Source organism: Varroa destructor, unplaced genomic scaffold (genome assembly GCF_002443255.2).
Source record: "Varroa destructor unplaced genomic scaffold, Vdes_3.0 BEIS01000005.1, whole genome shotgun sequence".
Taxonomy (NCBI): Eukaryota; Metazoa; Arthropoda; class Arachnida; order Mesostigmata; family Varroidae; genus Varroa; species Varroa destructor.
The window spans coordinates 26,939,496-26,966,892 of NW_019211458.1; the positions used below are offsets into that span (position 1 = coordinate 26,939,496).

The 27,397-nt window shown below is 42.3% G+C and overlaps 1 protein-coding gene across 15 annotated transcripts in view; it reads left to right on the forward strand.

Annotated features, from left to right (window-relative positions):
* Dpp10 (Dipeptidyl peptidase 10) overlaps nt 1–27,397 on the forward strand; it is a 329,746-nt gene that overhangs the window by 206,031 nt on the left and 96,318 nt on the right. For 2 of the 15 annotated variants that reach the window (XM_086991331.1, XM_086991332.1), the window contains exon 2: nt 333–685. The exons of 12 other annotated variants lie outside the window; for them this stretch is intronic. In XM_086991331.1, the coding sequence (XP_086847457.1) occupies nt 656–685 (30 nt within the window). In that variant the 5' untranslated portion in view covers nt 333–655. Of the gene's footprint in view, nt 1–332; nt 686–12,340; nt 12,374–27,397 lie in introns of those variants that run through there. One more of the 15 variants, XM_086991336.1, reaches the window with a different exon arrangement.

Consider the following 27,397-nt stretch of genomic DNA (forward strand, 5'->3'; position numbering starts at 1 on the left):
ACATTGGTACAGAGACATATAAGGACAAGGCCTGCAAATACTGAGCGAGACGGAAGTACTATCATAGGAATCTGGAGCTCGCACTAAACCTACCCAATGAATCTGTATATAAAAATTGTATCCATAAAAAGATAGAAGTTATATCATCTGCTAGAACGGATTCGTGCAACTTTCGACATAATCTATAGTGTAGTACAAATAAAGACCAAATGGTCAACGAGAATGAAATAAGTTAATGGAACAATAAGCTACCTTATATTTGTGATATGGTCTTAATCTTGAACTAGTTTAACTGGAATGGCCGTCTAACTAAAGGCCCTGGTTCTCTTCAGTTGACAACGGCTGTTGCTGCCGCTATTGTACGGAGATTCAAATACAAGTCCGCGGTCGTTAGAATAAACTTAGACTCTAACGGACGTCAACCATAGGACCGAGTTCGCCGAGACAAGCCGCTACCAGAAGATAAGCAAATATCTCCGTAAGCAATATGTTGCCTTTGCCCAGGGGCACACTGCCGTCGCAGTAATTTCTTACTTATGCTGCTATGAGAAATGGAACCAATCGATCCGTTCTCGCTCAGATATTTAGTTCGAGTGTCGAATTGTCGTAAAGTTACGAAGCACACGAGCGAACGCATCAAGCGTAACACTAATATATGCACACACAGCAGCTGTATCGCAAACAGGTACGTTAATAAGACAGGTTACGCAGTCCGTCATAAAATAGTATTTAACTTGTCGACAACAAGGTACAGTGCCTTGTCTTCGAGCAACTACAACTTTACGTGGGCAAAACTTAATTCGGGTATATCGAAATGTCCCAATCTTTCTTTTGCTAGCTTTCTGCTTACAAGGCGCTGCCAGATGTACTTCTTTTTGTTTTTTTGATTCACGCAAAATTGTGTAGTCATCTACTAAAAAATCGAATTATCATCAGTATCACCAACTCTGTATGGTACAAAAAGCATTAAGCTGATTTGAGAGAATAAACTGCTAACTTTTATCTTTGTTGGATTGGAACTGAGTATAGAATTGTTATGTTTAGAATATCCCTGTAGAAGGATATTTTCTATGTAATTATTCAAAAAATTGCGCTTAACAAAGATTGAGTCATCTGCTAACTCGTTATGCAATCGCGTCTGCACTCAGGAACCAATAATATCGAGACAAATTCGATTAATATAGGCTATGATAGTGTTTTCTTTGATATCGTTCGTAAAATCCATGGTATCCAGGGTAATTAACACCGGTCTATGAACGTGATTAACACATACGTTGTCATGTATCGGCTGTGTCGACATGAGAACCGTGTCGACCGTCCACACATGAACGGTTTATATTTACGAGTAAGTGCTTCGTTTCATAGAACAGTTCCGCGATCATGCAAGATAACTTCGTGTGTTTCACTAACTATTATGGCTTCAAGGATAGGGGTTCGGATGCTCATAGCGTTTTTGATGATGGCCAAGCTGATGACAGACGGGCGAAAAGACGCCCTGATGTCGTGCTTCAAGCAATGTTTACGCAAAAGTCGCCATCAAGAAACCTGTCGGACATTTAATAACGAACTTATACGCGTTATGAAAAAGAACTTGAGGAAGATCTTCTGCATCCGTCTCGCCGTCTGCTGGTTTCTTCCCCCTTCGAAACCGTTAATTTTTTTATATGTGGATTATTAACTGTTTTAATGGATAATACCTTGCCCAAGCGTTTTCTGTGGTCAGTAGGAAAACACTTAGGCGTAGGAAATTACGCTATATATTGTCTTTATATACAGAATTGTATTTGCATGTGTATCTCTAATTGAGTAAAGCGCTAGCAGATGATTAATTATCGACGGTAGATATGTGCAGTTTAGCGTGCATCCTTGCCAACTTCCCTTTACAACAGTGAACAAACTTAAGATACTGTTGTGTTTGTGCATTTTGGCTAGAGCACAGAAAACTATTACCAAGTAGTTCTGTGACGTAGACATTGTGTTTTACGTGACAGAATATCGTAATTTTATCAAGGTAAGAGAAAAATATCTTTATCTATAGCAGAAGGGAGTGCTATCCGAAAACGCACCGCAACCATTACTTCCCGCGATTTCTTTGTTTCGATGTTTCACGTCCGGCGTCGCCGTTAGTCATTTCCTCAAGCAGATAGCCGACTGCCAGCACAAAGCGAACCGTGTGTCTATGTCCGGATTCGAACTTAGACCTTTCAGCAGTTTCTTTTAATTTCTCTCCCCCTTTCCTCTGCTTTAGTTTGCGCTCGTTTGGGCCAGCCATCGTTTTTCAAGTCACTGAATTTGTTAATTAGGGAAAACTGGTTGGACCTAAACTGCTACAAAGTTCTCATTCCGGCAGTGCTAACATCATCAGGGAGTGGGCTAGTACCGGCAGCAGAACCTGCGTCGTTCTTATCGTTATCAGTGCGATCATCCACAATATTCTCACGAGTCAAGAACAACGGGACGAGTTTTTTTTTTAGAGGCAACGTTTGTCGTCCGAGTGTTGCGCCTCGGTATACCGCCGCATATTTAATTTGTCCTGTGCCAGCCGAATCTTGTTTCTGATGCCAGTGCTTCCAAAGGTCCAATCATTTTGCCCCAACGGCGGTTGTGATAGCGGCGGGGATAGTGTCTCCAACGTTAGCCAACAGCATCTGCATACGAAGGAATTGAAGACTGTTGGTGGAACAGTTCCCTCGTCTGCCACGCGTTAGTGCCTAGCCTCCATATAACATACTAGTTATGGTCAAGGCTTATGAAATATATATACGGCATACGTGTAGCGATTACATATTTATCCGCGCCTACCCCAGAAAGTATCGAACAATTCGTTTGTCTAACCAGCTCTAGCATTGACTAAAACAAAAGTCACGCGCTCAACAAACTCTATGGGGAAGTACAAGCAGTGGTTGCAGGTTAGCTCCGTTAAGACAAGATGACCACTAGCAGCACCGCAGACACCGTCCAAATTAGGCCGAGCCTGACTTTTTGGGAGAGGCCTGTACATTACCGTGTCATGCAGGACGCTACCGACAGTAGAGATGACGACGACGATACCAATAGAGAGGTATGGCCGCCTATAGTGAGAGCAATGTACAGCAACTTCATGAGCGGCATCCACGGTACGTATATAACAACCCAATAACGTCACCTCGTTTCGGCAGCCATGCCGTCCGTTTCGCATTAAGTCGCTTGCAACCTTTGAAGCTGGCTCCAATCCCACTAAAACTATTACTAATATGTATAAGGTAGTATTGTATGATTGTGCAATATAACAGGTGCAATCAGACGACCCGCACCACCTAATGAAAGGCCAAGCATCGGAAGAGCTTGTTTTTTTTATGTCGACAATAGCCAACGGACCTTGTTGCCTGGAGCCTACCCTCGCTGTACTTTGTGAGGGCTCAGAGTCATTATAAGGGAGCCTACTCGGACCGACTCGTCAATGAAAATTGTCGGCGGTAGCCTTCCTCAGCTGAATGCCTGGTTATAAGGCTTTCGTGAAAGACTATGTCGGCAGAGCTTTTTAATAGCCTTACAAGCTTATGGATGGCTTGGGATCACTTTGTGGGCGGTGATGTTACTTTCCATAAAAGCGCTGTCTTTACGTCAAGAAGCGGCTAATGGGGAAAGCGGTGAATGGCGATATTGACACGTTTCCCAGCAAATCGAAGCTATATTTTAATTATCTTCCTGATTAACAGCGTTTGTCTGCGCCGTTAACCAGCTGAAAATAATTTCAGGATTTATTAATTTATCAGTGTTTTCCAGATAAAAAATATGGTACGTCGTATTAGTGGTAGGCTAACTGGTATTATTTTATGTGGTGTGCCTCTTAAAAGAGTCGAAAATTGTGCCTAACTGCGACTTTATTCCGTCCAAACAAGGACGAGAATGTCGCTGGATTCTTTATGTTGGCGTCAGGTCCCGACCGTGAATCAGCAACAGGAGCACATTATGCACGCTACTAACGCTAGAGTGCAAACGGTGGTGTAAAGCACACGGATTTTCAAATCGGACGTCACAACGAAGAAGATTTTGGGCAGGCTCCAGCTTTGGTCGGACAACAGCAGCAACATTGGAAAGAGCACCCTTTTTACGAAACAGTGGACCCTGTACGGCCGTATGTATGAGTAAATAGCCTACTGAACTGTTATCGCCACTTTAGCGCTACTAACCGGCCCCTGTTTTTCTAATCTACAAAAATTAGAACCTTAAATTTTATAACGCGGATCATCTTTTCGGATACCGAACGCTAAACAGCGCCCCGCTGGCCACACTGCCTGTTTCCTGGCTCTCCTTCATTTCAAGTTCTGCTGCTTTTAGCCAGACGCCTCTTCGAATTTTCCCCTCTGTTTAACTCGACTTTGGCAACAGCTTCGTCTAAGCGGAATGCTATATTCTGTACGCTCCGTCCCATGCTGTTGCCTATCATTGCCCCTGAGCCAATTGAACGCTGTGCACTCACTATATGTACAGTATTACTCAAGGAGAATTGGGACTCTTTCTTTTGCTAAGAAGAGATTTGTTGCAACGAATGGTTTCTCGATAAGGTCGAGCGAGCACATTCACGGCCTTTCACCTGTCGTCGATGTTAATATCTATTTCCAGGTTATCTTCTGCAGAAAGTAGCATCGTATTGCGTTAACCAGAATACCAGGCCGGGATATTTAGCTACACGGCAGCTAGGCCAGTAAGCTAAAAGCCTGTCAAACTACGAGACTGGACATGTGCGACGAAAATATTCCGCTTTAACCTTTTCAGCAAAAGTTGAATAGGCCTATCTACATCCTATTGGCCAAACAGGAAAGACACACCCAAATCTAGTAGCGAGTAGGAAAATGCGATTGCAAGAGAAATACGGAGTCAGCACGAAGATGTATCAGAAACAAAAACTACGAACCGCTAACGGAATAGTTTCGCACAGATTCCCGCAGGATTAACGCAAAATGCCGATTTCTGTGTATGAAAACTTTTAATAATGTGTGCTAGCAATGAAACAGGCTCTTTAATGTAACACTGTTGTGGCTGAAATAAACAATGGAAAAAAATCGACAAATAGGCAACAGAAGCAGGGCGAACCTAAGATCTCTGCTTCCAAATCTTCAAACAATGTCTGTTTTCTTGCTCATGCTTTGCGTCAAAGGATCACACTTACATAAATGACACGTGCTTTACTCCTAGCTCACGTGTCGTTGATCTACACACTGCTTCTGTCCCGCTATTCACAGTCTTGGCTTCGCGTTGTCAATAAAGAGGACTCTCTTCCCTGCCGATATATTAGAGGATTAAAGTGAACAGTGTGCTTGTTGGGTTGTGTTGAAGTTCCTCTGGCGAAGAAGCGGCCGCGTCATCAAAAGCTTCACGCATTCTATGTTGTGCGCAGAGTGTCTGAAAGATCATGTGCGGAGGCAAAGCTGAATCCAAAACCTCCTTCTTATAGAACAGTAAAAGGGTCTAGAAAATTAGCCTTACTTAAAAAGCTGAGAATAGCTATATTTCCTCTATTTGCAGCAGACGTTGGCCCCGTTTATGCTAACTTGAGGGTGCTACCTACTATTGCGCAGACAGGCGGGGTGTACTGGACTGCGTTTTAGCTACAAGCACACGACATGGGTAGCTATACCCGGCGCCCAACGCCCAGTGGCCGACGGTCCGTATTGCCATCGGGTTTCTGTTGGGCGACTACTACAGCCCCGACACCAAATCCCTCGACAAAAGTCAGTAAGTTTGCTGTCTGGAGCAGCAATCAGTCGGAGGAAGAACGTGCTCTGACTGGATGTGAGAGAGAACGTTTCGAGTTGCTGGTGTTAGTCTTAATGAATTTGTCATCGGCTCGCATTTTTGCGGCGCTTCTGCCTAACACATTTGTTTTCCATAGACAGAAGACGATACGAGGGTATATTCTGGGAGGGGTACGTGCATGTTAATTCATCTTGCAGATTTAAATTTTGCCTTTTGTTTTAACCTTCAACAGATGTTTTAGCAAAGACGCTCTCTATAAAGGAAAAGTGCAGTTCGGTTAGAGATGTTACTTTGGTAAAGGCTTTGCCGTTGAAGTATGAAATGTTCATAATATTTATTTATTTATTTGTTGGGTATTTATTTATTGCGTTTATTGGGTAAATTTAAACGATAAATAATGAAAACGAATTGTCCTTCGTCCGTCATGTTCGGACAATTTGTTGACTTTTGGACACCTATAAGATCGCAGTTGGTTACTTTCAAGAGTAGGTCTAATCTCTACTGTGCACTTAACAACGATGTGAGGATCAACCCTCCTTAGACACTTTGCAGAAAACCCCATTTGAGGTCATTTTTCTGCTACAGAGGTCAGTCGATGGCGTATAGCAGATCAGTCAGTCACACTGTCAGAAGGCAAGACCTTATAGGAAGACAGTGTTATACGATTGCAAAATTTGCGAACTAGCCAGAAAATCTCCGGACGCAAGACAAGAATCCTTGTCTGGCAGTGGCGTCAGTAACTAGAGGATGCTTTTTAGAAGAAAATGTTTATGAAAAATATAAGATTCGTTTTAATTTCTGCTGGCAATTGTCGATAGCAGCCAAAAAAAACCGTACATATATTTACGTCAGCCTAACCACTATGTTATCGAGTTCCTTATTGAAATATTTGACATCTCTGTTTTGTTTATTTGCAGCGCAATTTCACATGATCGTGCTTGCTTCTACATATCACTATTGTATACCAACAAAAGTTTCGCTTTGTATTTAAAGCTGTCTATATGTAATTCCTTTGTGATCCCCTTTCATTAGCTCTATATCGAGAGAGTCAGCCGGGGCTTGGCTAAAAATCAGTGTAACAGTACTCTGGGTTGACTTTGGCAAAATGCGGAAAGATCCTTCCATCCCTGTTGGTGTCTCAACCATTGATTAGTTGAAACAGCCCGCCTTGCTAAAGTCCTGGCATACAGCCAAACGAGCTCTGGCTAGCTTACTAACTTATTTACGTAGGCGCAATTTATCGACCAAACCCGTACGCTACCGTTCCTCGGAGTTAGTTTAAGATGAGGCTAAAAGAGGGCTACATGAGCCTCAAAATTGTCATCAACTTCGTGGGCTTCTGTATCCGAACAGTCAGGCAATAGTTTAAGACAACGTTATAAAAGCCCGAAAATTTCGATGTCATTGCGATATAGATACGAGCGTAAATCGTGGATGGTTTATCTTAACGCTCGTCTCGAACTTCCAGTTCTGTGAAATGATTCTAGCACGTTCTAGCTTCCAGGTTGATTCAGGCTGTGGAAGAGGTTTCCGCTGTTGCAAAATACGTGTGTAAGGTCGCCTTTTTAAACCTGTTGAGCAAGAAAGTAACCTTACACGTATATTTACCAGGTAAACGGGTGCATCTCTATTGACGGGCGAGGCTAAGGTAAGCGGTCAAACGCACGAGAACATGTAACCTCGTAAAAATAACTTGTCACTTGTATGATTACGAGAGATTGGAAAACTATGCTAGGAGCTAAATATGCTAGAGAACTGACATCCACTAAACGATGCTGTGTTTACGAGTAACCACTAAAAAAATATCATAACCCATATTTAGAAATAACGCTAAAAAATATTATCCAAAATGTTTATTAGGAAACAACCGTACCTCTATTGACGTCAACAATGTCCTAGATTGAAACGACTTGTTTCTTTGCTGTCAGCATATCATAAACTGCTCTAGAGAAAAATATATATAAAACTTTATTCTCGTCGAAAGGCTATTCCTGAAAATAGCTCCTGGTGATGGTTAAATCCATATATGTCGCGAAATCAATTCAGCGTACCGTATAAAATCATTTTTGCTCTATCGGCATAGTTACTTTAGTCATCTTGACTATCCAGAAAACGAATGCATACATGCGACGGTGTGTAGACGAAAAGGGAAACTTTAAGTTAGTTTTGCAAAAATTACTCATAACGAGTGATTTTTTATTACTTTTTTACTAGGAGTTGTGACACGATGGAATAGAACCCGCTGCCGCTGCTTATTAAAATGTTGAGCTTATGGACATGGACCTTTTTTGTCGGGTGGAAAATGTGCAGGACCGGGTGGCCTTGATGCCGTTATGTGCTTTTTTAACTTACGACAGAACGCCCTAAGGAAGCTTTATACCCGTTTCGTGTATAAAAATCGGTATAGCGCCCGGCACTTAAAGAAATTTTAATATCGGTTTGTTAAAGCATAGGCCAAGAATGAAAAGGCTTCCGGAACGAAATCGTAGCAAATGCCATCTCGGTTTGGCCACAAATATTTCGTTTATCCCATCATTTTTTTTTATCTAATATGGAACGATAGGTAGCTATTGTCAGTTGAAGTCTATGAAGCCTAAGCCAGTATATATACCTTACATACACAAATCCTGTATTTATAATAGCAACGTAGAATCATACTAATGGGATTTGTGTTCACAACAGTATTAGTCGTACGGATACCACTAAAGGGTATCGGGCAGGCCGCGTGACAGCGGTCGGCGGGCGAGCACAAAAGACTCGGGGAGCCGTCGAAACGACCTGAGCTATCTTACCTATCGTCTATTGCTAAAATTAACTATAGTTATCAATATCGCTGTGAGCGACTGCGTAAGGGAAGTGGCAGTTCCAGCGGTGACATCAGGAGTTGCGGGCGTGATCTTGAAGCAACACTAGCGGAAATCGGCTGGCCAGTAACACCGATGACAAGGTCGACTTGTTTTCCAGCTGGCTAACGGACCGAAAGGGCTGGTCGTAACGGCTTTGCTAACAGACGTCGCGTTACACACTTTACTAGAAACAATCAAGTATGTAAACATGCGTCAGCCGCAGATACTGACGAAAGCATAACGCCATTGCTTTACAAATATTGTACGAGTCTCGTATTGCCTATGTGCCTGTTTTCGTGGGTCGTTCGCATCTGGCCGAACTCGCCGTCGAAAAGCTAGCTTTAGGTTAGGTACGGTGCGCGACACATGAAACATGCATAGAATCAAATGTATTGATTTCTGCGAAACGAAATAAGACCACCTGCTAGCTGTTATCACATCGAGGACAATAGAATTTCTCTCTAAAGAATTCTGTTTTTGTCGACTAGTATGATGGTCGGGATGTGAAAATGAACCAATTTTCTCGTGCGCTGTTTAGCCAGAAGTGGTATTATTTCAATAAAAACATTGCGACACTAGCGACAATAAGAGAGCGATGGCGGAACATGTCGAGAAGACGATCTGTATTGTCCATGCGAATGAGCGTCTGCTAGAGTTATTTGTATTGGTACATACACGCACAGCAATTTTCGTCATATATCGTATATAGTTATAAAACAATCTTAATTTCGAGCTACGTAAATCGAGCCCTAAGGAATGGCCTACTTATACTGATCTCACTCAGTTTTTGCACAGGTAAGCGTGCCTACTCCTACGATATTGCCGTCAACGTGGATAAAGTTAGCGGGGCAAATCTAGTGGGTAACACTACTCGAATTTAAACGTTAGCTAAAGTATCAGTAAAATGTGTACCATCTAAATTCAGTGCACGTCTCAAAGCTCTCGGCTATAGCTAATAGCGTGAACGTACGTTTACTCCTGTAAATGATTTTGCATAGCATACCGCAGTGGCAAGCCTAACTTTAATTGACCAAACCCTAACACTGTAAAATCGCGGACACTAATAAACAGAGATTTGCGCAAGCTTCTTATACCGTAGGTATTTTTCTTTGTCTATGGATATTTTTTATCTATGAATAGTACGTAAACATGGGAAGAGCGTGTTTCGAAATATCAACTTGATTATGCTGATACAAGAGCTTGCCCTTTCATATAGGTAAATCAAGCATCACAGACACGAAACACGGTCTTGTTTGATATGAATTATCCATAATTCTAGTATGTATATGTTCAATTAGCTAAGAGATTGTACGCGGTCATAAGCAAATCGAATATGGGGCAGAACGAGGAAATCCGATTCAAATCTTCATTAAACTGTTCGGACGATGACTGATGGAAAAGGTCTCAAACTGCCTGCTTTAGCAGTATTATTTAAACGTACCTTCATATTTATCGGCCGGGACGATTTTTTGCTCAGGTCAAGAAAGACAGTACTCCCTACGACAGGTTCATATGGGTCCATAGACAGATCACACGACGTCGTAGACTAGAAACAACTATATCGAACTCTTCGAGCTAGTGCATTGAACGAAGTAACTAGGTAAAAAAAAAGCCCGGTATCGAACAACTGTGCAACATCCCTTGTTTCATATTGACTAATCAATATTTCTAACTTATTGTGACAAAGAGGAAAACTGGTACGTTGTCGGCTTGTTTCTCTAACGAATATATACACTGAGTGAACAAGAATAGAATCTACTGTAGATACAATTAGCTCTTCTATAAGGTGACCAGTGTTATAAGTGAACCGAATGGTCGATAGCGCCGAATAACGTTTAACACACAGCGACTTTTACAAGAGATCGCTAAATCGGCGCACATCTTCGATTTTTCTAATCAATCTTCGTACGAGTTAATTTTTCTGTTTTGGACACAGATATATGTAAACATATTAAATGCTCTCCTTACTGTCTCCATATTCCTTCGCCGGCGTGATGTAACAGACCAGTTCAAGTCGTCCTGTACCTGCTGGCACAAACGTTAGCCTTACCATGACGCCGGCTAGCGGCCGCTTGTTTATGCAACGTTTTTTCAGTTTTGCATATGCGGACGAGACTACCCGATCAGCCGGATAGAGTGATTCAGAATTTTTGCATTCTACTATTGCCGGTATCCGTTTTCTCTTCTCTAATTTTAAGCTTTAAGGGTTCGTTGATCGTCTACGATGTAACGTAGCTCGATGAGTGACCGAAATAGCTGATTTTTTAGCCCTAGCTGTTACTGCAACGGGCAAAAGAACAGACAATTCTGGCCGATTTGCGAAAGAACACCAGCCAACAAGCGGACGAATGACGAGTGCTCAAAAAATACTGATCTGTCTATGGGCCGATCTACCGCTCACGGGAAAAGTCAAGACTGGGCCAAATTTTTAGAATGACGATAAAAACGGAATCGACACAAAAATGTTTACATCGAAAATGCCGTCATCTCTTGTTGTCATTGTCTGGTATCGAATTTGATCATTGCCGAAGACGGGCATTATGTATCTATCTACTAAAGGAAGAAATGCTTAGTTTAGATATCGTTGTTTTATTTGTAGATAGTGGATGTTACATTTTGATATGAACATTACATTCTACCAATGGAATATACGACTTAATCACATGTACATCTGAGTCCGTTGGAGAGAGTGTGTTTCGTACATTAAAAATCTTCTGCAGTCGCAGGTCACGGAGAAGCTAATGAAACAACAAAATCGGTTAAGTGTTAGTATGAACTCTTCGTAGTGGCATTATCCGGGACTTCATAACAATGGAACTTCATCGTGTGGCAATGATCATTATTATTATTATTATTAATATCGTATGTTCAATACAGCAGTTTATGCGTACAAAGCGATCAAACATTTCGCCATCTTGCGTTCGATGTGAAAAAATCTCCGAGGTATTAAGAGTTTGTAGGAGAAGAACTTCACAAGACATGCGCGATTGCAACTAGCAAGCATTAGCTGCTTTTTCCCGAAGGGTGGGATGAGTGTTAGCTCGCGGTAGTTATTCTTCCGTTGCAGAAAACGCACGCGGCTGTTGAACACAGTAAAGGAGTAAAACGTTTTTTGGCCTTCGTGGATGTACAGTGAATGAAAGAAAAAACGAAGGTCGAATCGAAAAGCATCGTCGTTATGGAGAATGGATCTGTTTATTGTCTCGCATACTAGCCATATGGCATCTGCTGTTGACGCAAGAGAAGCGTTCTGGAGGAGCTGCTTTGTACCGTATGCGGGTTTATTTTCGTTTCCTAGCAGAACGTACTTTTAGTAGTTCTGATATCACTGGTCATGATAAAGATAATAATGATACAATAAGATTTACTATTTAGAATTAGTACTGTTTCTCATAAATCGCCGATCATTACCCAGGCGTACTCAAGGTACTACGCAGCTGTTCTACTATGTGTTAAAAATAACCATTCTATTCTAAAACCAGTAAGTATTTCTGATACCGTACTTAAGTCTCTAGATCGAGTGTAGCACTTCCGCTCTTTCTAGCCACTAGATACGGTTAACTGACGGTGCTGTCAAAGGTTTTAGATCGAGCGATGCGTCCTGATACCCGCGTCACTACAATATAACGAGCCATAAAGGTGCGCAGTTAACACAAAGCGCCCTCTACCGATGAATAAGACGAAACTAGCTAAAAACGTAGTGAGACTCACGGCTAGGTGTTTTTAAATATCGTCCTGTGTCAAGTACTTTTCTTCGCGGTAGCAGAAAAATGCTATCTACTTTCCAGGTTGGTATATATACCACATGGTAATTGCCAATGACAATCATTTCGTTGTCTTCGTATTCATTGTTGGTCGTATATCTACTTCGCATTTATATATTCTATATGTACCATAGATGAAATTGTGCCCTTGCTGACTGCAAGAAGCTCTAATCATACACGCGAAAAATGTACTTTGTGGTTAATTTGATACCATACGTTCGCTTTCCCTCGCTTCTCGATCTTGTGTCTTCGCTTCATGTTGGCTCCTTTTCTGTTCGGGTCAAACTCGACCGTCGTCTGTGGATTTAACTACGGCCATACAACAATGGCTTGTCAAGGAAACAGGGTACAATGATCCATGATGCTCATGGATAAGGTAGTAAACGCGCGCTGTCAGTTCGGATCGTTCGGCTGCTTTGTTTTAGCACTCTGCTTGCTATGCAAAGGCCCCAAAGCGAATGACTCCTTCGAAAGCAACCCGATACAGATATCAAATGAACCTAAGTTAGTATTGTTAACATGATTCATAACCATGATATGCAGTTGATGCTCGCGTTCCCTATAATAAAATATGAGCAGATTAATACTGCTGAAGGTGGTAGTGGAAATCAAGGGGTCCGTCTGTTTCTCTGGAGGCCACCACCATCGCCCTTGTCACCATAGCAACAGCAATTGTACGACGAATTGCAATGTTCAATAGCTGGCCCGGAACCTGATTTGCACTCGTGGTCTAAACGAGCCGTCCAGTTCTGAACGAAAGGGAGTAAGCACGAGACAGAAAAGTTCTTTGCAAGCTGTAGCCGGTTAAGAGGTCCCTCTCGAGATATACATGTACGCTAGAAGCGTACACGAAAATCTATGTATGGCAATGGTTTCGCATCAAAGGTAGGAAAGGGTAACATAATAGAATAGAAGGGTATGACCAAAGCAAAATAGGGCTATAGCAAGCAAGTACTCTAATTTGAGTCATTTGAAAGTGGTTAGTTTGTTAGTATTCGTAGTAGTTAACGGGTGCGTCAGAAGACACGCCACTCACCAATATCGTGACGACGTGGTGTGGGTTGAACGTGAGCTACTTCGACCTACAAGTGATCCTGTTTCCCCGTTATTAAGATCAACCGATACTAGCAAAAAGAGACCGTCCTACATTTAATTAGTGGCAGACGTAGTCGGCTAGTTTCATCGAACCATACTGAATAATAATAGTTTGGCTTCTAAAAAAAGATTTATCGAATTAAACCGTTATGACTACAAATCTAACAAACACCGAATTCTATTATATAGTGAAGGGTAGCATATAGCGCGGGTCCATTACGTTTTTACCGGTACGTTGCTTCGTCTAATCTGGCCTCTGTAGTCTGTCTGGTACGAAAAATTGGCAGTTGGGCCATGAAGCCAAAGAGGTTGACTTTCTGCTCGTCAGTTTCCTTACAATGCTGGTACGGCGACAATGGGCTGACAAACCAACTCCCATCGCTTTTTCTTTAGCTCAGTTGTTCTCTGTATAACATGTTGTGACCGACTTATGGCCGGCTGACAAACCCGGGCTTGCAGTGGGTATTATCAAAGTCCTTAACGGTAGCCGTAGCAGCGATGTTTGTCTAGGCTATAGTGAGTGGCTAGCGATTATGGTGACTAGCGAGCAAGGTGGCTAAGTGCAAAAATTGGCAAGCGGCCCATAGAGGAAGGAGAAAGAACAAAGGATTCCGATTCTCCATTCTTTCTCATTTAGCTTCTGTGCCTTCTGCTGTTACCACGGCGACTGCATGGGCACGGACAACGGCGAATTGGATGTGTCAGTGCTTTTATTATAATTACCACCTGGCTGTCCAGCGGAATAAAGGGTAAAAGCGGTCCAGCATTACAGGTTAGGTTTCTTAGTTCTCTTCTACGCGTGTCTCTCTGCCTCTGTCTCTCTCTCTCTCTCTCTCTCTCTCTCTCTCTCTCTCTCTTTACGTCGGGATAGCCTTCACGCGGACAGTTCGAACATATACGAACGTGCGCGCCGAGACAAACAGTAGCCGCATATGCATCATTCGATATGAGTACGGAGTACAACAGCTACGGAGGCTGCATTGCGATGTACCTTACACTCTTAGATAATAAGCGTGGACCCACCACACTCTCCATGCACCCCGAAAGGCAGCAGCAGCAGCAAGAGAGCTGAAAACGCTGTGTGGAAGTAAGTATTGAGGGAAAACGATGCACTACAGATGGTGGAGGCTGCAGATGCTAAAAACCGCGCTAAATTTGATCCCCTTGAGAGATGAGCCGGTGCACTTCGGCTAGCGGCTGATCCAACTTTTTTCTGGTTCCTTCGCCGGACATTGGAGGGCAAGAAGACGAATAGATGCTCAATGAGGGAAGTGTATCGAAAAAAGGGCAAACTGACGCCAACGGCTTCTAATTACAGTAGAAGTAATGTCGGAAAAGTTAGCAGCATATGAATAGTTAGGTGTATCTATGATACAAGTATTGCCTTTTTTGTAGAGAGCATGTGAGCCGTTACTGTAGTTATCGTATTGTAGCAAATATATGCAGGGAATGAAAATATACGAAATATAAGGATACGAAACGATTGGTATTGTTGATATATTATTGCGCTAATCAATGCATGTTTGCCGAAACTGTTTGCCATATTTGTCGCTATAAACGTACACATCACTAATAATATACATCATTACATCGCACAATAGTCTTGCTGAGTTACGGGACACGCCTGTCATTAACAGGGTACGAGGGGCAATCATCTCGTCTAACGGTAACGTATTAGCTGGTAGCAACACGTTAAGTGAATAGCATGTGTACCTAATGAGCACACAGTAGCTTGTCGGCCCTGTTTCAAGAGGGCATCCCTTATTGAAAGGAAAGTGTAACGAAGTGGCAGGATGCAACAACTTTGATCACCACAAGATATCCAGGAAATAATGTGTTCGAATTTCACTACGATAAGCCTTTTCATTTACCTATTAATGGAGCAATACAATATGCACCTGAAAGGCCATGTCAGTAAGCTTGTTTGTTACGGCGATACAATGGAATGAGGGCAAACACGTACTGTTCATCTGAGTTCTTATGAATTCATGCTCGAATCCACTTGATACCTATTATCATATCTGTGGGTTGGATCTGCCGCTTTTGTATATGGCCATATTTGAAAACAGGCGATAATTTTAATCCTTATAGACTAAAGGAAAGGGCTCGCAGTTGTTGGTCTTTAGAGATGTTGTGATCATTTGGTTGAATGTCTGACCAGCGGCTTTCATCTACCGGCTGATTGAACGGTGTGCTTTCAGCTGTTCGATTTATACCTATTTTTCATTTGTCGATGCGCATTGATGCCTTCTTCTTTCTGTCACGTCTGCGATGGTGCCAGCAATACCTTCATCCATGGAATCACTTACGTTGTGTTAGTGAGAATGTTTTACGTTAAGTCAACCGAAAATATGCGTTGTCAACGCTTTTTTTTTCTTCAACGTGTATTTATTTCGGTAAATTCCAGATTTATCTAACCCGTTTCATAGGTACTGCTTATTCGGTATTTCGTACCTAATTGTGGTAGTCAACCGTTAGAAATAAGAATCGCGTTCTGATCAAGTGGCTGAATCGGTACTTGTGCGATTTTCGAAAATGGCGTGCGGGTTACCCAGTGCTGCGAATCGATGATGCAACCATAAAACAGCTGATTTAGATGACAGGCAGTAGATCCAACTAGAACAAGGAGAACAGTTGTGGGGAGAACTTTTGCCAAGAACGCAAAGGCCACATCGGTACCCTTGTCCTTAATCTGTTCGACTAAATAATGACAGTTGGCATGGGAGCGAGCAGGTGAGCAGCGCTGAGCGACGATACGATTATGTTCTATAACCAACAAGTATTGATCCAGTTATATCATTATTCTGACTCGCAAACGGATTCTTACAATGTTGCTTAATAGATCGCTTACGTTGGCGTGTTTCGGGGTGCAAATGAATATCTGTTCATATTTTCGTTGATGGTCCTTGGAGGCTACTGGGCGATAATTGTTGGAAACAAACAAGGTTTCTGTTAGGACATAGGACATTCATGTCTCATTACAGCCCTAACAGACTAATGTAATAGTGCCCTTGAGGTCTTATGATGATAGTAGAGTTAGTGAATACACAAGTAGACATTAAATAAATAACACAATACAAGAACTTTCATAATGTTTACACTGGTACAGCGGAAGTGGGTTTTTAACTGCTCTATCACACTGTGGGGAATATAAAACGGACGTTTCTTAATCTAGAACGTTCTCTATCATATCTGTTTCGGGGTCGCTCTCTCTGCTTGAAAACGCTTTAGGTGCAAACCTTTTGTAGCGGGTGCGGATAACCGCCGCTAATAACTGAACGCAGGAAGACTATAGTTTGTTTTTATGATACAAATCTCCCTACGATAGATGGCCAAGAATTCGCGCCATGAACAGCCTTTTGGTGATGTTCAATTTCACTTTAATTCACAAGAAAAAAACATCGCATTAGACAAAACTGAGGGAATCAAACGGTGAGAATAGAAAAGTTGAGTCGACCAAAAAATAACAGATTGGTATGCTAGATTTTACGTACTAGGTCTCCTTGAAAGGCCAATATGGTGTTCGTACATGATCTAAAGGAGCTCAGCAAAAAAATGGAGCCGAATCCAGTTATGTAGTTGGGCACTCTGCATAAATAAACTCTACAGTTTAATAAACACTTTCCCTTAGTATACGGTGTGTAACCAGTTATACGTCAAACAGTTTTAGCTGAACGGCAACTAACGGACAGATCGCAGTTTGGATACCCGTCTTGGTTTTCTCGTAACGTTGAGTAACGCCGTCACTCGGATTTGAACTTGAATCAATTATTAGCGCCGCTGCCTAAAGCTCTCTCGTTACTGAACTACGCAATTTGATTAGCTTTCACCCAAATGCCTCCCTCCAGTCACGCGGCTTTCATTCGACAGTGACCGGTTTGCTGAACGCGCTTCTGAGCTATGGCCTTAATCCCGATCGCGGTGTAATAAACGAACATGATAATCAGAGTAACTTTCCGATAGGCGACTCCACTCTCGCGCAGTTCTGATGCGCCGCCGGGTCAGTTGTATGAGATATAGTAGATGGAACTTTTACGTAAGTCTGCTTGAGTTCGTACGTATGAGAAAGAGAGAGAGAGAGAGAGAGAGAGAGAGAGAGCGATTCACTTTAGCTTGATCTGTAAAACCACCAGCTGATGCCTTACACCTTATTTATGTCGATAGCAATAAAAGATACGAAAACAAATCATGAACTTCTCGTTCATCATCAGCTTGTGGTGATTACGACGCAACAGTTCACTCTATTGTGATATTCGTCAAATCCCGGATAGAACAAGCCTATTAGATAATATAATTATTGAACAGCTTACGATTGAGAAGTCCGTTATGTAAGCGTATATACTACTCCGCAATACCCCGAGGCGCGAGTGATTGATTTATCCTAACAGTCATTAGGAAATAGAGAGCACCTTGCTTGACACTGAATCCTTCTAGACAATGTCGATTTGTACATTACATAGGATGAGGTCATTGGTCTGGAGAGCACGCGAAGGCCTAACTACTCCTAGTTCGTATTTGAGACAGTTATTTTAGAAAACAACTTTGTATTAAAATCGGACCCTCGTAACGGCTTCATGGCAATAGTCAATGCTAACTTTTTTTTCAATGATTCTACATGTGGAAACGATACCTCCCGGCCCTAGCGACTTGCTGTGTCCTTTTTGCACTGCAGTATAATGTTGAAAAGCATCTACAGCTACTGGCCTACTTTATGCTAAGCTGACAACAGCTTCACGGCTATCTCCAAGACGAATTGAGTTATCCTCTTTACTTACGCTTCACTGTGTTATAGTAACTGCTGCTCTCATTTGAATTATTCGGGAAGCCCAGTCCTAGTATATCCTGCTGGAGGTATGACCTCGGCCGTACTCAATATTCCATTTCTGGCCGAACCAAATCAATAGCAAAAAGAAAATCGTCCGCTTAGTAATTCCAAAACAAATGTTTCGTAAAAAAAATATCAGCAAGATCGTTTGATGATGCCCAGCGTCAAGGCTCGATTTCTTTTTGGCCAGTTTGTTGCGAGAACAAAGATTATTTTAGAATTCAAAACTGGACCCGTTGTGCTATTGTCGCAGTAAGGGACTATAAAGTGGTCTGTCGTTCGATGCGCTATCCAGCTGAACGGGGTCGCTGATTCTGCCTGGAAACTGTAACCTTTTTATTTCGATTTTAACCCACAAACAGTAGAACATCGCTGCTTTAGTCAAGACAGTAGCGCCATTAAGTCGAATGATAATATTACGGTGAAAAATACTGTGGGGTAGTCCACTGTCGTATTAGCTATTGACAATCACCGCAGATGCTTTCGTTGAAAGCTACAAGGTTGAGTCAAATATACAGTAACAGAGCTGGAACATGCCAGCCTATCACAGACCGTTTGTGCCTCTCGACTCTTGTCTCGATGCAAGCATCATCGGGGCTCATCAGAGGTTGTAAAAAGAACCAAACGAGAAATGTGTAAACTATAAAGCGGCAAAATAGGTAGCCGGTACAATAATTTCTTAGCCAAGGGGAGTCCCACTAAGCCAGACACTATTTCTTTTTCGCCTTCTTCTTGCCTTAAATTTTCTCTGACCTTCTCCTGTTGAGAAGTCTGTAAAAGAGGCATTGGCTTCACCGTCACAGCAAACTAGCAGTGGCGTGGAGCAGCACAGTCGTGAAAATAGGTACACCTTATCTACATAGTACGTGTATGCTGGGCCCCTTTTTAGATGTCGATCTCATGAGACAAAAGCAGATAGGGGCACTACGTATCGAATCACTGGTTTGTGATTTTTATGCACTAACCATTCTTAAACATCAATTATATTAGATATTGGCCCTGGCACATATACACAAATTAAAAAGGTGGCGGCTCGGTATGAAAGGTGCCGAAGTCCAAACCCCAAGGAGCAGAAAGAGTGTATTCCCACTAATAGAGTACCTACGCTTACGCCGAGGTGCGTACATTGAGGCGTTGGCGGGTACAGTCTCAGCAGGCCGAAGAGAACAGTTTATATCCGCGCACACACTATATATCCGCGAAGATATAGTCTGTGCCCCAATGAAATCTTTCGCCTCGACTACTGATGTGTGTGTGTATGGTCCTTCAACACCTTGTCCTTACATAGAAATAGCGACGAAAACACTTAAGATTAAAAATATTATTAGTACGCGCCGCAACACCCGAACGTGCAGCGTACGTATATGCCTTATGCACGGTCGAGGACCATTCGCGCTTTGCGCTCATTTTCCTTTAGCAAGGTTGTTTATTTTACTCAAATCAAGTCCTTCTCTTCGGTTGCTAAGACCATACTCGTTTACGCTGTAGTATACGCAACACCATATCCGTTGATGCTTTAGCGTACGTACCTTGGCAGTCTGATTGCTTATGTAAGTGTAGGTTCTCCTGAAAGGGAACAGACGAAGGAATACACGGCTTAGTCCTTAGACTTAGACAATCTTCACATTGAGCCACCATTTTTTGGACCTGTGATTACGTGTTGGGCGAATACGGAGGTGCTCTAAGATCTCCTGTAATTTTTTTGAATGCGTGCATGCCCACTTGTTTTTCCAAGGTGGCAGGATATGATTATGGCTTCGGGCTGGGGTTTCGCAATCCGCAACAGCTCTGTGTATCCTCTGATTCGAAACACTAGCCCATTAACGAGTGCGTACTCCGCAACATCTATTCTTGCGTCAAGTTTGACGATGATTTCATTCAAATGAGGTTACGCCTGTTGCGCTCTCCTGACATCAACTACTTTATGACCTCCCACAGGCATCATCAACAGCTTTTGGGTCCTTTGTTCTGCTTACGCGAATCCATCGGATCTGGTAGTGCTGAGAACTTGGAAGCGACTCAACACATTACACGGTATACAAAAGTTTGATTTACTACGTACGCTGGCTCACACTGGCGACGGTTCGACGTCAGTTATATCTTAGTGTGTTCAGTAGTCGTGTGCAAGCTTTGTAATGCCGTTAAATCAGACGGTAACGGTACAATCTGATAGTTCACGAAGTAGTTACACATGTATGAGTTCTCAATTCAAACGGCGATCTGATACGTTCCAGTAGATACCGCTTAAGCTGGGTCAACACGTATGGTTTTTCATTTACTCAAATGAGCGAGAATTCTCCTGCGTAACGTGGTACCTCCCATCAGAACCGTTTGAACAGATGAGCCTTGAATCCATTCTACTGCCTACAACGAATTCAAATCACTAGTACTATGTTGAAGCTAATGGAAGTCCATAAATATTTAAAAACAGACATTAAGGCTTCAATCCACTCACTGCTCGAATACTCAAGAAACGGCAGTTGTCGCGGCAACGCGACCCCGTTCACATACTTTCTGATAGTATAATTCACATCGACCACCTTGTTTGTTTTGGATTTGCCTACTTTCTTGGCTCCTACGATTCGTTCCTACCTCGCTACCACCAGTTGTAGTAATTAAATGTAGTATCGGTACAGATCATGATAATATACATACCTAATACGTCTTTTGGCAACATACACGTGTAGATTGTGTTATGGAAAACAATTGATATTCAATTGGTCAGATAAACAGGCAGTGAAGAAAAGGCGACGGGCAATTCTTATCCAGTATAAGCAACCGTGCGTCTAGTGACACGACAAGCTCTTTTTACTAAAACTTGATTGAAGGTTTCCCAGCCAACCTGCCCTGTTAGATCGTCAGTGGTGCGCAGCCAGGCTTACGGTTTCATCCCCCAGGAAGGTGCCTCTAGCCAAGATTGTTTGGAAATACTCGTTTGATGTATTCCTATCATTTGTTTTTAAGTCTCCTTAATACATACAAAATTCACAGGTATATATACCAATTAGCATCGACAGAAACAAAAGAGTAAGATAAAGAGAAAGGAAGGTTGGCGGTGAGCAGCGTCCAGCGCAGAATGAAATGAACTCTGAGCACGTAGATGATCGATTGCACGTTCTACTATGGCTTCCGCCGCCATACTGGCATGTTTCCACAAAGAGAAAAGAGAAGTTGTAAAGATTGCTTGTCTTTTGGTAAATGTGCTGATAGACAGGGCGACAGGCAAGCTTGACCATTGGCCATTTATTTCATGGACCTTTTACGCGTTCCGGCGGCCAAATAAGACTCACTTAGTAAACGAATCTACACAGCTCTTGCCGCCAAAAAGGAGATTGTATGTTTGGCCGTTAGCTAGTAAAGGTAGTAACTTAAACATGGCGGTAAGCATGCCGACAGTTCTAAGAACGTGCCAAAACAGCTTCGGAATCTTAGCCCATGGTTGATGCTATGAATTACTGATCATTCCAGCTGACCTGCTTAACCGAGTTTGGTTATAACGCCTTGTCCGGGGCTGCTTTTTGCCTTCCATCGGTGCCACTAATGGCGCTGAGATGTTTACACAGGCGAAACCCATGTAAGGCGTGGGCCTTGCCGAATACAGAAAGGAGCAGGAACGAGATTTACACAGAAACGGTGACTGTACTACATGCTTGTATACAAGCTTTAAGGAGTAAAGACTTCTTGCGCTTGTTCAGCGGTGCGGATTTATTTGTACGTTCTTTTCAACGGCGTAAACCAAATAACCAAACAGAGCTTCCTAGCCAAAATGAAAGTAACATTAATTCGATTTTTTGGCAACTGAGATAATATTCATCTATTGAGATAAAGATACTTAAAGTGAGACTCCACATCACGATTGCGTACAACATGGTCGATCGAGCGTATGCTGGCTCAATAATGTCAGAGAAAATCATAACCTTTGATACAAACCCTTTTATGAAGTCACTTAACAGCAAGTCTTGTACGAGTACTTTATCGTTGCTCTATATGCGGAGACCACTCTTAGAGGATTACATTGGGAAATCATGAAATATCACGCAATCGTTGCTCAAAAACGTCTTAGCCTTCGTCAAGATATTACGTTAACCCTTAGGATGCTATTTATTCTTTTTGATTTAAGCGAAAACAAATTAACAATATACATATAGGTTTATATGAATCGAGACTATGAAGAGACTTGAATAACCTAATTCACATATAGTTTAACTGTATGAGTGAAAGAAATTGGCTAACGGAAGGAACTACCTTCATTGAGAGATGCCAAAGTTCTGCCTTGTTAAAGGTTATTTATCGTTTCAGATATTGAACCTTGAGCAAAGTGTTTTATTGTAAATATGAACCCAATATTTAGCCTTGAATCAGAACTTGCTTGGATCCTACAGATTTGCAGCTGGAATTTAAGATATTAGCTTTAGTTCCTTCCTCGTCTTCCAGTACCCATCTGAGATCTTCAAAATTAGTTCAGGCTTCAAGGTCACCCACTTTCAGGGCGGCAAAATAGGACTGAATTAATCGCTCGATTCCGTGCATTTGCCTATGTTCAACGCGCTGTGCGTCAAAGGACACTAACCACTGTTGTCGAATGCACCGCGCAGACTGCTAATGTCGTTGCTCTTTATCTATCCTTTAGCGCTCGTTTTTACATCTTTACTGTTGGTTTATTTCATTTATAGCTAGATAAAAGTGGTAGACGTACTGTATTTCGGTAGATAATTTAGCATCTGAACTAACCAATCCGGTGTCTTTAATCTTGATCTACACAAGCGTAAGTGTCTTCTGTTCTCTGGTCCCGTGTTCAGACAAAGTACGAATCGATGCTTTGCAGAACTCTACTCTGCGTGCCTCGAGCATCTGCGTATAGGCGAAACTTAATTGAAAAACACTGTATGTTTGCAAGGCTGCGTTAACTTGTTTGTCCCCCCAGTTAGCGTAGGTTACGTCCTATTACAATTGGCGCCAACTTTACAGTTAATCCAGCTCTTACGAATGCTCCCTTCCAGGTCGAGGACAAAAGGTGCTTTGAAAAGAATCCTTTGTTCATCATATCGGGGGAAGCTGAATAAAGACGCTCTATTTCGACAACTGGGCCTCTACGGTCGGTCGTGTGAATAGCCTTGCACAGAATGATAAAAAAACATAACAGAAAAAAGACTTTTATCGACCTATAAAGTACAACTGTTTTTTTTCTGGCCTCGAAGTAATAGTTTGATGTATAACTAAGTGACACTTACTGCTAACATAATATAATAAGACGCACCTCAAAACTTCGGACCGCTAGGGTATCCGGTCATAACTGTATTTTTGGATCTTGCTCACGCTAATTGAAGTTTACGTACAACCACTTCATCGGTGTCCGCCATCATTAGATAAAATAGTCCTTTATTGTAACGGTTAGTAAACTTGAAGACGAAAGAAAACAATATTTCTATAGGGACATTGATCCAGCCTGAATAAACGATTGAGGAGCACATTTACTCCATGACCTGTCCTGAACGGCACCTCTTAGTGGTACCCGAACGATCAAAAAGACAAGTAAACCGCCATATAAAACGCCATTTTTAAACTGACCTGAGACAAGGACAATTAGTTGATAGCGGAAAACACAAAACTGTTTAGTTTTGTTACATAGTGTCGTCCAGCAGGCGATTGGCAGGACGGGTTGCGACGTACTTATACCTTGTCCTCCCCTTTCTTCTGCACAGTATTGAACAGCGTATCTATTCTCGATAACTCTGTACTTGGAAATGACTCAAGAAAACATAGAAGCGAAGTAAAAGGAAGACGAGAGCTTTCTTAATCACCCTCTTTTCTCTTAATGAGAACCCATTATGTTGTTAAAAGACTGATCTAGATATCCTGAAGGGCAAGTGGCTGTAGGGCAAGTCGAGCTCCTCTTACAGAGTGAGTAAGCGAGTCGTGCCTTTGGTTTTGCTAGAGGCGAAGCACCTCCTGGGGTTGCTCACGCAAAAGTAGAGTTAGGACACCGTGCACCTCCATGTTGCGCCTAACACTCTCATTCCCTAAAACAGCTCGGAGAATGACGTGATTTGTTCTACAAGAATAGTTACGGCTTTTGCAATCGACGGCGACTAAAACTAATGCGGGCATCTTACTCTGAGGTCGTTTCTCAAAACAAAGCCTATTTACCCTACGGTTGAACTATTGCTTTACGTTAGATATTAAATAAAAATAGCAGCGTAATACGGGTTGAATTTATTTTTTTCGAATGAGTTCGGCGTGTTTGATGACTGCTGGCCAACATCATGTTTTTCTTTCGCCTCCCGTATATTAGTAACCTTTACATATTGGTGGCGGAACGAGGGCACGCCCAAGAACGTCATGTATTAATGAAATTCGAAGAGGTGTTTGCATTTTTTTTGGAAGCACAGTGTGGTGCATAACATGGTACATATGTATTTCGGTTTCTTATAAAATGATTACGAGTTTCTCACTTACACATATACTTGTGATGTGTGTATGTTCGTGGATGAACGCGGCGCAGCGTGTCCAGCCCATCCCAACGCGAGGACGTCGGAGCTCCCGTTGTAGCACTGACTAATCAGCCTAGTATATTCTTTCTACAGCTTATCTATACGAGTGCATCGAGTCAAATGCTTTCATATGGTCACCCCACGTCCATTGCAATCATACGGAGCGAACGCGAAGGCAGACCTCGGGTTCAACATAAATTCTGCTACTAGATAAGTACAGATTAGAAATAATCTTGCTTCAAAGGTCCAAAAGGTCATAATGAAAATTCAATTGTACTAACAAAGCTTTGTAACAGGCAAATGTCGTTGCGGAATAAGCCGGGTTTCTACAGCTGGCTCCAGAAAGCCATACGGGAGACAATGATATATAAGTATATATATTCATATACATAAACGTGTCATTATGGATACAAGTTAATGATAGAGCAGAAATAGCGACCCTATTTCATACTTTGTTACCTTCGGGTTGAAGAAGAAAAAAGAAAACAACCCTTAAACTTGTAATTTAGTAAGGCGGGTGTCCTGTTGAAAGAACTGATATCAGCACAGAGTGCCACGTCGTGGCCGCAAAGTCTTGACGCCTTAAGACAGTGGCTTGCCCTACTGAGTAGGAGTTTATCAGAGAGAACATTCGTATCAATGCTGGTAATGATTTCATTGATGCAATTGTGGATAGGCTCTTCGTTACGGGAGAGTCGTGACTTTTTTCATAGCGAGGTGGAGAGCCCTTTCTCGAATGTTCGCAACGAACGATTTCAAACCCAGACTGAGGAGACGTATTCTCTGTGTCGGAACTACATTTGAAGGTGTGTCCACGCACAAACCAATCTACAATTCTCGACCATCGTCCATGCATTTCTGCCAACATATTTGCTAGATATTAGAATATTATAGAATTTGGAAGCCACGAGACTTTTACAGTGATTTATGTGAAATTTGAGTGTCAAATATGCATCATCTATAAATTATATCAGCGGTGAGCGGTGTTGATATCTGGTTTACGTGGAGATAATGTAGCTCGTACATTCGTTGCAGGACCAATTAAACGGGTAGCTAAGTGCGTCAAACTGTTTATGAGAGCATAAAGCCGTATTTTTTTAGATAAAAATAGTCAGGTCATTGCGATATGTCATGTAGACGGCAGTATAGCTCTACTAAAGGTGGTTTTTCCTGTTAGCACCTTATTGACAACTTACTTTTTATTGAAGGCTGATATACTTTGTGACGCGCTAAAGTTTGTACATACGTAATTGCGTACGTGATGCTGATTTAATAATTAGTATTGACGTTCAGTGAAAATTCTCCAACGAGCTTCTCTATGAATTCGCGACACTATAGCCATCGTCTGACGAAGGCTGTCCAGGTGTGCTTCGCGTCCTTCTGATCAAATGATTACCACATTTAGGCCTAGGACCAAACGAAAACAACTAATAATCGATGGCTGCAAAACATTACCAATGGGACTATTGCAATAAAGCGAGATTCAGCTTAGGACTGAATATGATGGACCGACTCGAACTGAAGTCTAATATTTGATACGTTAATGTTTACATTATCTATACGACAGGGCGGTTTCGCAACACTAACTTGAACTTGTCCAATATTGGTTAGCGGTAGACGATTCCTTGGACCGGGCTAACATGTATCCATGTACGCCTTTACAACAATGGTGTATCACCAATTATGCACAAGCATAATCATCAGCAGATCAGACAGAAATTAGTAGAAGGTACAGGGCGCCGTAGAACGGTTGGACAGTGAACCTATAGTGTGTATCTGTTCACAAAGAGGCTCTGTACTCGCCGTTCGTCTCTTATTAGATATCTGCTCCACTACGGTAGTGCTTGTTACACAGAACCCTGCTGTCCGGCTAAACCGGCTACCCTTGGAGGTTTCATACGGTTCAGCTCGCTGCCGTATGTCCTAACAAGGTCATTTGCCTGCGTCCTCGTCGAATTGGGTCGGCGAACTAATTGACCGAGACCAGCGGTGCCGTCTCCCTTAGGACGCTCAACCTGTACGTCCACCAGCTTGCTTTTACATTTCGTCGACGATTTTTACGTTTACTCTCTTTTGAAGTGTATTCGATAGCTAAATATGGCATAGTGACTCATGATATTAATTATAGTGTGAATGGCATTTAGAGTACGTGCCTTCGCTGGCAAATGGAACGAACGACCATGTCAGATGTGTTATGTTAGGCCTTCGTTGAGATGGCCGTGGTTTTAGCCACCAGATTCGTTTTCGTTGATACGCAAAATTGATGAATATTTTTTCCTCCATCGACGATGATAACAGTCTCGTTTCGAAAAGGCTAGGAGTGTGGAATATGTCTGCGCTTTGCGTCGTCTCCCCATGGCGACTGTAGCAATGAAGAATTAACGCTAAAGCGTCACGTCACATTGCAAGCATTCCGCATACATACAGATCTGATATTGTTGCTACAAGTAGAAAAAAGGCCAGTGCGTGCCCTATGAACGGACGGGCAGGTATGAGCACCGTAAGACAAAACCTTGATGGCTGTGATCATCGCAGTTGTAAACATCGTCTTACTTTGCATTCTTCTTTCCAGCCTACACGCATCACCTTTTCGTTTCAACAGAATGAGTCTTGACTGGGTCGCGTGTCTCTCTGGTT